The 12927-nt window shown below is 44.1% G+C and overlaps 1 protein-coding gene across 1 annotated transcript in view; it reads right to left on the reverse strand.

Annotated features, from left to right (window-relative positions):
- The window catches only part of GPKOW (G-patch domain and KOW motifs), a 743201-nt gene that overhangs the window by 434242 nt on the left and 296032 nt on the right, over positions 1-12927 (reverse strand). Inside the window, exon 6 of the mRNA XM_044080190.1 lies at positions 7807-7939. Within this exon, the coding sequence (XP_043936125.1) occupies positions 7807-7939 (133 nt within the window). The remainder of the gene's footprint in view (positions 1-7806; positions 7940-12927) is intronic.

A 12927-nucleotide genomic window follows, 5' to 3' on the forward strand; every position in this document is an offset into this window, starting at 1 on the left:
TTCCTCTTGCACTTCCTCTTCCGAGGGGGCTCTTCTGCCAAATCAGGAGAGGCCTCGGAAGAGGATGAAATCCCCACAGGGGCTCCTGAGGAGTTGGCTCTCTGCGGTCCGGGATGAGGGAGTGAGTCGACTTACCCTGAGGCAGCATAGAGGGAGGGGCTGACGGAGCCGACTGTGGAGTAGAGCCAGGCTCTAACACACTCCGCATGACCTCGAAAGCACCCCTGTCAGGCAGAGCCAGAGGTCCCCGCTCCGAGGAGCTAAAGACACCCCTCGGCACCGACAGTGATGGCTCCGAGGCCGATGTCGGAGCCGAACTCACCAGCGCCGAAGCACCGAGAGGGAGAGGGGGTCGGACAAGGGTCCGATGCCACTCACCCCTCGGAGCCGACGAGGGAAGTCCGGCGCCGAGATTCCTCCATGGAAGAAAACGGAGCCGACGACGGAGCCGAAGACAATTGTCTCGGCTCCGAGGTGACCACAGTCTCGGTTCCGACGACCCGGCTCCGAGCTCAAAAGAGTCGAAGGAGGAAGGAGTTGATGGACCGGGACAGGCACCGACTGATGAGTCGGGCTCTGAAGCATCTGGGCCAGTGCCTCAGACTTGAGTAGTCGACTCACTACCCTCTGAAGGTCATGATCGGACAACCTCGATGACCTAGAGGAATGAGACCTTTGGCTCCGTTCAGACAGCAGGGGAGAACCTGGAGCCGAATGAACGGAGCCAAGAGAAGGTGACCTAGACCTCTTTCTGGTTGTCGGCTCAAGATCTTGTCGGAGCCGACACGGGTACCTCGATAACCTCGGCTCCGGCCGGAGCGAGCCACAGAAACTGTGGACTGAGTCTTATCGGCTCCAGCCGAGCCGATAAAGGCAAAGGTTGAACAACCTGAGGTCTCGGCTCAGAAGCGGAGCCGAAGACCTCGATGCCTTGGAGGGCTTCCTGTTGAGACAGACAGGGAATCCTCAGGCTTCAACAAGCCTCTCAAAATAAGCTTGTTTTTCTTTCCTGCAGGACCCTGGGGCTGAATCCATGGCAGACAGCACAGGAGTCCTGCAGGTGCAAAGGCCCCAGACAATAGACACAAGAAGTGTGAGCGTCTGTCAGAGACATTTTCTGACAGCACGCATCACACTTCTTGAATCCGGAGACCTTTGCTTCTTTAGACATAGCCTAACTGGTGAACACAAACACACACTCAAACACACCAGTTATACCCTGTCAAAAAACACAATTATAGTAAAAATATACTAAAAATAAGTACAATAAGCAGTAGTACACTACACAAACACTCCCTAGGGAAGGGAAGGCCTAAGGCCCAAGGGAAGAACTAAAAGTTCTTTTGACAAGAAACGGGAAGAAAATAGGTTCGGGGATAGAGTTTAATGAACTACACTAATTTAGGAATAATTAAACTAAAAAAGGGGAAACAAGAGTAACTTTTTATAGAAAAAGCTAAAACTTACCAGGAACCGGTAGAAAACCAACCTCGAAGCTGTAGCGGCAAACGAGATCTGAGGTAACTCTCGCCTAGCATTGTGGGATATAAGGGGAGCCTCGAGCCGGTGGAACCAACTCTCGAGCTTTAGAGTGGCCGAGTCGGAGCCGAGGTCGGCTCCGAACCCATCCAGCAAGAATGAAGGCGAGATAGACAACTTAACATCTGCTGTTGCTGCTGGTTCAAACGGAGGGAGTGTCAACTTTTCTAGCACAAAGTTCAAGTCCCATGCTGGTAATGGTGGTTTCCTAGGAGGTTTTACATTCTTGATCCCTCTGAGGAACTGCCTGAGTAGAGGATGTGAAAAGACAGGTGGATCAAAGCTGTATTCTGCTGAAATAGCTGATGCATGTATCTTGATGGAGGAATAGGACAGGCCTGTATGTAGAAGCTCTGCCAAGTACTCCAGAATGTTAGCAATATCTATGTTCGACACATCTTTTCCTCTTTCAGTACTCCAAATGACAAACTTTTCCATTTTCCTGCATAGTTCCTTCTTGTTGAAGGTCTGCGGGCTTCAAGGATAATGTCTTTAACCCTTTGGGAAAGGTCTGGGTTAGTTGCTGCTATGTGATGTTCCAGGCAGTCAGTTGCAAGGTTTTTAGGTTTGGATGCATGATGTTGTAGTTGTTCTGAGTTAACATCAAAGGCATTAGGGTATTGACCACATTTTCTCCCGAGACATGCTCCTCAGCAATGGGTACCAGTGTTGTCTTGGCCAGTTCGGAGCTATCAGGATTATCCTTGGACGTTCCTCTTTGATTTTCAGTAGTACCTTGTGCATCAAGGGAAGAGGTGGAAATGCATATGCTGTCAGGCCTTTCCAGCTGAAGGATAGAGAGTCCACCTTCCATGCAAGTGGGTGGAATGTCCTTGTGCAGAATTTTTGAGCTGGTGATTGAGTGGGGAAGCGAATAGATCTATTTGTGGCATTCCCATTTCTTTGTGATGGCCTTGAAGATGTCCGGGTGTAGCATCCATTCGTGAGCATCCGAGGTGGTTCTGCTTAACATGTCTGCTAGGGTGTTCTCTTTTCCCGGCACAAATATTGCCTGTAACTGGATGTTGTAGCTGAGAGCCAGATTCCAAAGGTCCAAAGTCATTCTGCATAGGGGGTATGAATGAGTGCCTCCCTGTTTGTTGATGTACCACATGACTGTGGTGTTGTCTGTCCTTATCATCAAATGGCCTTCTTTGAGGAATGGTCTGAATTTTGGATTGCCAGTTTTACTGCCAGCATTTCTTTTTGGTTTATGTGCAGGTGCAGCTGGTCTTGAGTCCACAATCCTTGTATGCATTTGTCCAACATGTGCGCCCCCCCATCCTAGGTCTGAGGCGTCCGTTGTGATGGTTTGGCTTGCTCGAAAGTTGTGGAAGGGTAAGCCTGGGTTTGACTGGCATGCTTGAGCCCACCATAGGAACTCCTGTTTTAGGCATGGGATTAGTGGTATTTCTGTTTCTAAGCTGTGCCTGTGCTGAGACCATAAATTCTTTAGGTACCACTGTAGCTTTCTCATATGCAGTCTGGCATGTGGGACCAAGATTATGCATGATGCCATGAAGCCCAAGGCCTGCAGAACTTTTCTTGCTGTTAGTTTGTTCTGCTTTGTTAATGCCAAGAAGTAAAGAGGGAGCTCTTTTTGTTTTTCTGCAGTTAGGAATGCCATTTGTTTTACTGTGTCCAATTCCGCGCCCAAGAATGTTCTTGTTTGGGATGGTATCAGCCTTGACTTTTGTAAATTGACTGTGTATCCCAGGGCTTGTAGCAAGTAAATGACCCTTTGTAAATCTGTTGTCAGCTTGCTTTTTTTGTCCGCTTGTAACAGGCAGTCCAGGTATGGATAAATTTGGATTCCCTGTACTCTGCAGTGAGCGATTACTGATGCCAGGCATTTTGTGAATACTCTGGGCGCAGTAGATAAGCCAAAGGGCAATGCTGAGAATTGATAATGCTCTGATCCTGCAAGAAATCTGAGGTATCTTCTGCAATTTGGTCGAATGGGGACGTGCAGGTATGCCTCCTTGAGATCTAGAGTTACCAGCCAACACTCCTTGCCCAGCATGGGAAGAAGTTGCTGTAGGGTCAGCATTTTGAATTTTGGGACAATGATGTATGTGTTTAAGATGGACAGGTCGAGAATAGGTCTCCAACTTTTCTCTTTTCTTGGCACTAGGAAGAGTCTGGAGTAGAATCCTTTGCCCTGTTCTGTTATTGGTACTCTTTCCACAGCTCTCATCTTTGTTAATTCCGCTATCTGCTGCAGAGCTTCTATTTTTTGATTTGGAGGCAGGTTTGGCGTTCCTCTTTTTACTGGTAAGGTGTGGAAGTGGATCCGGTAGCCTTGGTCTATGGTTTGCAAAATCCACTTGTCTTTTGTGATATAGTGCCAATTTTTCGAAAATAAGGCTAACTTTCCGCCTAATGGTGCTGCTATTTGCTCCCTGGTAGGCGGAGTCAGAGCCAAGTCACTGTGATTGTCCTGTTGCAGTGGCAGTGGTTGTGTCTGTGCCTCGGTTATTGCCTTGCCACTGTCGTCCTCTGTAGGCACCTCCTCTGGATTGATTTCTGCCTCTAGAGCGTCTATTCCTGCCCCTTTGGGATCTTGTGGAGTCAGGAAAGGGCCAATTTTTGGCAGGCCAGTTCCTGCTAAACCTTGGGGGCTGAACCTGTAAGAAATCTTTAACTGTTTGTACAGATTTTGCCTTTTCTTCCATTTTCTTCATTACCTGCTGGGCAGGTGTACCAAATAGACTGGCCTTATCCATAGGAGCATCTAATAGCTTTGCTTTAACATGATCCAGTAAGACCTGTTCTTTCAACCATGCATGCCTTCTTATCACTGTGCCAGTCATGGCTGATCTAAATGAAGCCTCCAGTGCATCATAGCCACATTTTAAGGAATGGTTACTAACCTGTTGGATGTTATTCACCATTTCTAATACATATTTCTTATCTAAAGATTCATCAGAGGACAGTTTTTAGTTAACTGATCAAGCATAAACTCTTGGTATTGGATCATATGAAACTGACAGTTTAAAGCTCTAGCTGAGAGAGTAGCAGAGGTGTAAACTTTTTCCCCCATCTCTCTAAGGACCTGGATTCCCTTTCAGAAGGAATAGGGTTTTGCTGTGGTCGAGGCTACTGCCTTAGGCCCCTGGGATATAGTTTCGGGGTCTGCAAGTGGGGCCTTGTATAGGTGGTGATGAGTGTCTGGCACCCTGTAAAATCTATCTGGTTTGGCAGGGGCTGGAGGTAAAGAATCAGGAGCAGTGCAGACATCATTAAATGCATCATCCACAACAGGCAGTACAGGAGGTATAGCTAAGGGCCTATGTTGTGGTAAGTGCAGAAAAGTCCTAAGCCTTTTCCTTGAATCTGAGAAATCTTGTCCCTGCCATTGGAATTGTTCTCTCATGGCATGTAAGGTTTCCCCAAAGGAAAATTCCTTTGGTGGAGAGGCAGCTGGAATGGATTCTTCAGCATCGGAATCTTCATAAGTAGAAAAAGGAGCCTCTGGCTGGTCTGTAATGTCTGAGTTATCCGCAGAATCATCAGAGGACACTGGCTCGGGGGGCTCTGCTCTAGGTCTCTTTTCTGGGGGCTGAGAGGCCCTGTCTGGGTGAGATTGGGATCCCCTAATTAAGGATATTAAATCTTCTGCCAGAGTAAGCATTTGTGAACTAGAAGTGGGTCTGTGTGAGGGGGGCTTAACAGGCACTGATTTAGCAGATTTGGCTGCTTTAGCCCTGGCAAAGGCCTTAATAGACATGGCTGCAGGAGGCCTAGCAGCACCACGTGCTGGGGTAGAGACATCCAAAGGGATGGTGTCTGATAAATCACTAGGAACCACAGTTGTAGGCAAAATTTCTGAGGCCGATTCAAGTAAGGTAGCAGGAGCCTCAGTAGTAGTCATGGATTCGGCTGAAGATTGACCAGTTTTCTCGGTTTTGGCCGAAACCGAGACACTCGCGGCTTGCTTAACCGTGGTTTCGGCCGAAACCGCGGACCGCGAGTGTCTGTCTTTTTCTTTGCGTTTTTTAACAATTTGGGTAGTCGGAGGATCCGACGGCATAATGTACGCAAAATCTGAGCCGAAAAACTGTTCAGCAAACTCCGACCGACGCCTAAGCGTTCGTCGGTTGAAGGAAGCACAGGCCGAACAGGCTGATACGTCGTGGTCTGGGCCTAAGCAAGGCAGACAGTAAGAGTGGAAATCTTTATGAGGTATTTGTTTCCCACAAGTTAAACAGTTATTGACTTTTTCTGACATTGGCTGAGGCAAGAAAGAGTCCCCAACGGGGTACTTAGCTTTTAGAAGTCTTCGAAGTAGTATTCGGTAGTAGTAATCTCTGGATCTGACCGACCGGCACTTGCGAACAGCTTCTGCTTCGGGCGCCACGCGGCAAGAAAGACTGAGGAAAATGGCGTCGGCTGATGCCTTTATACCCGAAGACCAGCAGAGATGACGTCGGGTGAAATGCGACATCAGCCGAAGCCGGACCCAGACTTTGGAATCCGGCCGACCGAAGGGCTGCCTGACGACAGGACAACCCATTTGTTATGACTGCAGATGCATCCATGAAGGACATCAGCAGGTTCCATACTCGAAAAAGCATCTTGCGGCATACCGGACTCCGAATGGGTCTCAGCATAGGCCTGTGAATATGTAGAAGCGGGCATCAGGGGCTGCAAAGGCACCTCACTGAGCACCGGCGGACTGGCGACTAGCTTAACAGAAGCATTGTCGGCAGTTTTAGACCTATGCGGTCTGTCTCTGTCTTTATCTTTACATTTTATTTTTGGAAGATCGGTAGTCGGATGGCTTATCGAAGCCATTTCAGAATATGAAGAACGACAGCGAAAAAATTTAGTGACAAAGACAGCCCGATGATGAATGGTTTGGGCATTAAACAATGCACAAAACTGACAGCAAGGGACAGCGAGGGACATCGTGGTCTGGGCCTAAACAGGTGACGCAGTAAGAATGAAAATCTCTGTGAGGTATTTGCTTTCCACAGGCAAGACAATTGTTAACTTTTTATGACATGGGTTAGAGCAAGAAAAAAGGATCCCCAACGGGGTACTTAGCTTTAGAAGACTTCAGGTTTGAAACTCGAGAAACGAAAATTTCAGTTAGCGGCCGACTGGCGCTTGCAAACTGCTTCTGCTTCGGGCTGCTTCTCGGCAAGAAAGACTGATGTAATGGTGCCGGCTGCCTGTTTTATACCCCTGAAAACCTGACATCATGGAAGAGGCGACAGCATCCAACACAGAAATCCCAAGACACTGTTATTCGGGCCGACTGAGGGTTACCTGAAGGCAGATAACCCACGTGCGATGACTGCAACAGTGAAACACGAAGAACATCTACCACAGCAGGGCTAGCCACCTGGCGGTATAAACCTTGGCTCTAGAGGATTGCCACTGTTGAAGTGACACCCTGACCCCATGTGCAAAAATGGGAAGAAGTTGTGGATGGATTAAGACTAGCAGTTACACAGCAAGTCCCACTGTAAACACTCAAACTTGGTTAGATAACATAATATCTCTACACTCAAACAAGCTTCCTTTTTTTACATTTAAATGATGACCATGTTACTGTGCATCTTGCAATACAAAATCAGACTATATTATCTTGAGGTAAACTGCGGACACAATCTGAAAACAGCAGCATGCAAGTGTGCATTACAAGGCACTGACCTGTAGCTAAGAAAGCCTTCCAGTCTTTCAGCACTCTCTCAGTTTCCAAAACGTAATGTTACATGTGGAGGGTTTTAAACAGTTAGTTCTGTGCAACAACATACTATGTAAAAAACATCTGCCGATATTACCAAAATTCCATATTGTACATGAAAAACTGCTTTGCACAACAGGGCGCTGACCTGTAGATGAGAAAGCCTTCTATTCATTCAGTACCGTTTTCAGTCGAGGGCCAAAACGTAACACAACTTGTGGAGGATTTTAAACCATTAGTTCTGTGAAGCAACATACTACACAAAAATATTTGCCTAGGTTACAAAATCCCATCCTGTATATGAAAAAATGGTTTGCAATCTAGAAGTCTAACAATGTTTCTAACAGTTTATCATTTCAGCCACCAAGCTTTACATCTGCAGCTTTTCTCAAAAATCATTTTACAAAACCCTGGACTTGTGCTTGTCATAAGAATCATCTAAATATTGGAAAACAGAAATAAAATGTTATGTATGACCTGACACCAAAAACACACATATGCATTGCAGAGAGGAAAAAAAAGATAAAAGTGACAAGACCTCTTGCACTTGCTTCTGATTACTATTCACTTACTTAGATCTTTGCCGTACTTCTCATACTCTTTCTTATTGACCAGGCGCAGTCCATGCTGACTGACTGTTACTATTTTGCCACCCACAGCGAGCTTGACCATGACCCTGGCATTATCTGGATCAACTCCTTCAACCTGAAAGAAATGAAGAAAATTCACTTTTGCCACTTGCAACAGACAGGCAGAAATGAAAGGCAGTGTGATATTATCCACTCCCACTTATCACACTACCCGCCTAAAAAGGCTACTGGGATTGCTATCAGCAATTTATAAGGCTATAAATATTTAAGGGGTCTCAAATATCTCATTGATTTCCTGATCTTACCTAACTCAGTTACTTGCCACTGCAAGGAAATAAATGAGTACTGGTCCCCTCTGAACTTTAAATGGGTAACTGTACTCAAATGTTCAGTGATTAAATGTCAGCATACAGTGTTAGTAATTCAGTTTCATGAACTGGCTATACCTTTCTTGTCTGAATTCCACAGTTGTGATTCAGCCATTATCTTAGGCTAGCGAACCACTCCAACCTGCGGACATCAGGAAGATCTAGAAGTAAGACTGGAAGGGGATTGTCTGTTTGTAGCCACTTCCCACTGACAGGAGTCCTTATCATGAGCATACACAATGTCAAAGTAGATCAAATCCACTTAAGAACTAATTTAGGACTTGAAAAGCATCTTCAAGGAAAATGCATCATTAAGGCCTACATGATATAGTGAATATCTTCTTTTTGTACCAGTTGATCTATAAAAGGACCCTTCTTGGTGCATCAATTTATTTATTTTTTTGTGATGCTTCTGTGTCTGGAGGAATGTGCATTTTTTTATGCTACTGTATATGTAATTTAGGAGAGTACTGTAGCCCCTAAACTTTATTTGATCTCAACCAATGAATGAACATACCTCCTGCAAATCTGTATGAAAAAAAGAGGAAAGCAGACAACTATGCTTTTTACAGATGAAGCATGACTATACACTTTCCTAACTTGTACATAATTCCTACAACACATACTAGATGAAGGGGCCATTTGATAGGTGTGGGGGTGATGTTTGTGAACTAACAATGAAAGTTACTACCACATAAATCAACTATACAAAACTAATATGCTATACCTAGCACTAGAGTGATCGTTCTTGGAAAATCTACAACTGGAAAGTATCCCAAGCAGTAAAATCACTATGGTGGAAAGAGATGGAAGACAGCCAAAAGGTTCAGAAGGCAGAGTCCTAAAGTAATAAGACACCAAAGATCTGACTACTGAAGTCAAAACACTATAAAAAAATTATTGCTGACCGTGTAAACTGATAAATGGATTTGATACAGCACACACTGCCCAAAGCAGAGGCATTCCTCAAGCAGGGACATGAAGTTGTTACCCCTTATGTGCAGTGGACTTAGACAAAATAACAGGTAGTCAGCTCTGATGGCAAATGGTAACACAGCAATCCCCTTAGAAGAAATTTGTTTGGCAACTTCCAGCCCTGCTCAGCCTAAAGCAATAGGAAATGACAGCTGTTCTGCCTTCCGAACTCGTTCACCCATTTCAAGTAAAACCTGAGATGATGGTGGACATCAAGGCTGTGAAGGGTTCTCTCGCTCCCTCCAACAAAGAATGATCTGACTCAAACAATTCTGCACCACTTTCAAGGGGAAATATCAGCTGTTTCTAAGGGAACCTGAACCTTGAGAAAGACTAGACAAGGTTTCCTACACATGAATGCCTGCAGCACTGAGGCCCTGGAAGAAAAGATGATAGTTATTAGGAAAACCACTTCTGGAAACAAAATGTCAACAATGATGGGTATTAAAAAAAAAGGAAGTGTAAGCCTGAGGATCATGAAATTTAAATCCCTTTGACAGAACTGCTGTGCAAAAATCCTGTTGCTCATAACATTGTGGTGGGCAAAACTCCTCAATGCATGCATAAAGAGTATGGAATACTGAGGTCAGTATCACAAAGGTGTTTGAGGTGGGCCAGAACCACCTTAAGCTAGCCATGCAGAGAAGTTCTCCAACTTAAAAGTGTGAATCAGTTGGGTGCAAAGGCTTACTGGCAGCTTTAATTCCTTTTAACACTACAGTTAGAAGGCCTAGCAGGGCTGCAGCGCAGTTTGGCCTTAAGGTGAAGCAGACTGTCACCCAAACAATGGGGCCTTCAAGGACTAAAGCTAAGAAGATTTTCTGTTTTAACAAGGATCTGCAAGATTGAATCCATATCCCTCCTGGCCAGAAGGAAGTGGCAGGGTTCCATTTTGGTCCTTCTTATTTAACTTCATGATGAGACATACACTCTTAGAAAATGGAGGGAGTGCATACAGGAATTACCCCTGCCAGTGGATGGAGATGTGTCCACAGAGAGACCTCCACCTTGACCTGCCACACTGAAATACATAGGTGAGGAGAAATGGGGCTGGGGAGTAGTGAAGAACTACAAATTCCTGAATGATAAATATAACATCTGTTGTGACTCATTTCTGGAAGAACTAATCTTGCCATGACTCCCAAATCCATAACTGTAGGAGAGAACTGCAGGAGCAGCTTTAGGGAACCACCAGCAAAATTCCCTTCAAGCAAGACGTGAACAGCTGAGAATTATTATTTTAGGTATGTTCCACTGCCACATACAAATTTTCCTGCAGAAGGTGAAATGACCTGCAGGTCTGCCTGTTTGTTTATGCAGCAAACATCAGAATGGTTGCTTCACAGAGGACCCACAAAGGTATATTTCCTATCAGAAACATAAGGTCCAGAAAGAATGTACAAAGTTTTAAGTGGCTGACACGCTTACCCCCTTTTCAAGGAGGACAGCATCCCCTGTACAGTGGGACAAAAAGGATGAGCTCCCCATCCTCCCAATGAAACAACTATCATCAGCATGTGTAGCAGGTCTGACCATAGGAAGGGAACACCCAGTTGAAGGGTAGGGTAAGGACATGTCCACCACTCCAGGTCCTAAATACTGGGGGGGGGGGTGACCCTAGAAGATCTGTAAAAGCATGTGTTGGTTCTAGGGCTACAGCATCCCAGTCCAGTGCAACATCTGTATCCTTAAAATTGCAAATGCACTTCTATATCCTTAACCAGGCTTCCAAGTTCACTTCCTCCTGGACCCATTCAATAGGCTGGAATGATAAAACAATGTCCAAGTCTATACTATTGAAGGAATCTTTGAGGTGGAATCAAAGATGGACTCCCCTACTGTTTTGAAATCATCAAGGACTGCATCCATAGCAGAAAACACCCTAGGGATCTCATCAGGAAGTCCGGTTAACTGAGAGTTCAACGCGCACACACACACACACACACACACACACACACACACACACACACACTGTGTGTGCATGCGTGTGTCTGTGTGTATGTGCATGTGCGTGCATGCATGTTAAACTCTCACTAAACCAGAACTCAAGCAACCAGAACTCTCAAGCAACCAGAAAGAAAAAAAATCAAAGAAATACAGAACTTTCATGTGTTGTACTTTCTGTCTCCTCTCCCAGCAGAAACATACCGTAGATTTTTAAAGTTTTAAAAAGGAAGATATGAATAAATTCTCTCTCCCCAAAACCTGCAAACAAGTCAAACCAAACAAATAGTATAGGTACAGTATTAGTCAGGCCTATTTTTAATAGTAACCCTCAAGCGAAAAGAAACTAGTTATCCGGCACCTACCAATCCCCATAGGTGCCAGTTAACTGAGAGTTTACTGCATATACATATATTATACATATATTATACCTATATATATATATATATATATATATATATATATATATATATATATGGTTCCTACTGGAACATCGAATATTCAATCGTTCGAATCACTAAAGGTTGACCTTTAATGATCAAATGATTAAATATTCGAATGTTCGTAAAAAATTATTAAAAAAAAAAGAAAAAGTAAAGGGTATAGGCAGGGGGGGGGCAAGCACCCCTGCACCCCCCACTACTTAAATATAACAACTCCGAGATTGCGCTACAGCATAGTAAAGGGAAACCTCCACTTTCCTGCGCTTAACTCCATTAAAGTGAGATCTCGGAGTTGGTATGTTTAAGTAGGGGTGGGGTGCAGCCCCCCTTGCTCACAGCAGTTACTTTTGTTTTTTTTTTTTTTTTTTTTTTTTTTTTACATTTTAAAAGTTTTAGTACTTCAATCATATGGTATTCGAAGTACTGAAACTTAGATAATGTAATATGTAACCATATATACATGTGTGTGTGTGTGTACATACACACACACACACACACATATATATATATATACACATACACACACGCACACACAATGAACATACAGCTCTCTCTCTCTCTCTCTCTATATATATATATATATATATATATATATATATGCAGATCTTAGATATTAGCATACATACATATATATAAATACATACATACACACAGTGTCTGCGTGTATGTATGTGTATATATCTACACACACACACATACATATAAATATATATATATATATATATACACACACACACACACACACACACACACACACACACACACACGGGTCTACTTTCTTTAAACGAAATTACATTTCAACGAAAGTTACTTACCTGATCCCATCTCTCCAAAGCTGCATTAAACCGAATGCATGGACTGCTGAATTCCTTTCCCTGTGAAAGGAACCACTTCGCCACCATGGGAATAAACCGAAAAGGAGTAAAAGTAAACCCACCAATGAGGGGGCTTTGCCCCCACACCCCCCCCCTACTTAAATATACCAACTCCAAGATCTCACTAAACTGAAGAGAGGGCAAAGTTCATCACGGTGAGCAAGTGGTTCCTTTCACAAGGAAGGAAATTTGGCAGTCCGTGCGTTCAGTGTAATGCAGCTTCGGAGAAATGGGATCGTGTAAGTGACTTTCGTTTAAATGTAATTTCATTGAAAGACAACAGACCCAGCGCACGCACACACTTACAAATACACACACACCTCCAAGAAACAAGAACTGCCACTAGACAAACTCTAAAAACTACAGAAAAAAAACTTGTGTGTGTGTGTGTGTTTATATGCATGTGTATATGTACTATACATACAATATCCTATATATATTTATACTACACACACACACACATATATATATATATATATATATATATATATATATATA

Source organism: Protopterus annectens, chromosome 8.part0 (assembly GCF_019279795.1).
Source record: "Protopterus annectens isolate FY-2018-M chromosome 8.part0, PAN1.0, whole genome shotgun sequence".
In the NCBI taxonomy this organism is placed as follows: Eukaryota; Metazoa; Chordata; order Ceratodontiformes; family Protopteridae; genus Protopterus; species Protopterus annectens.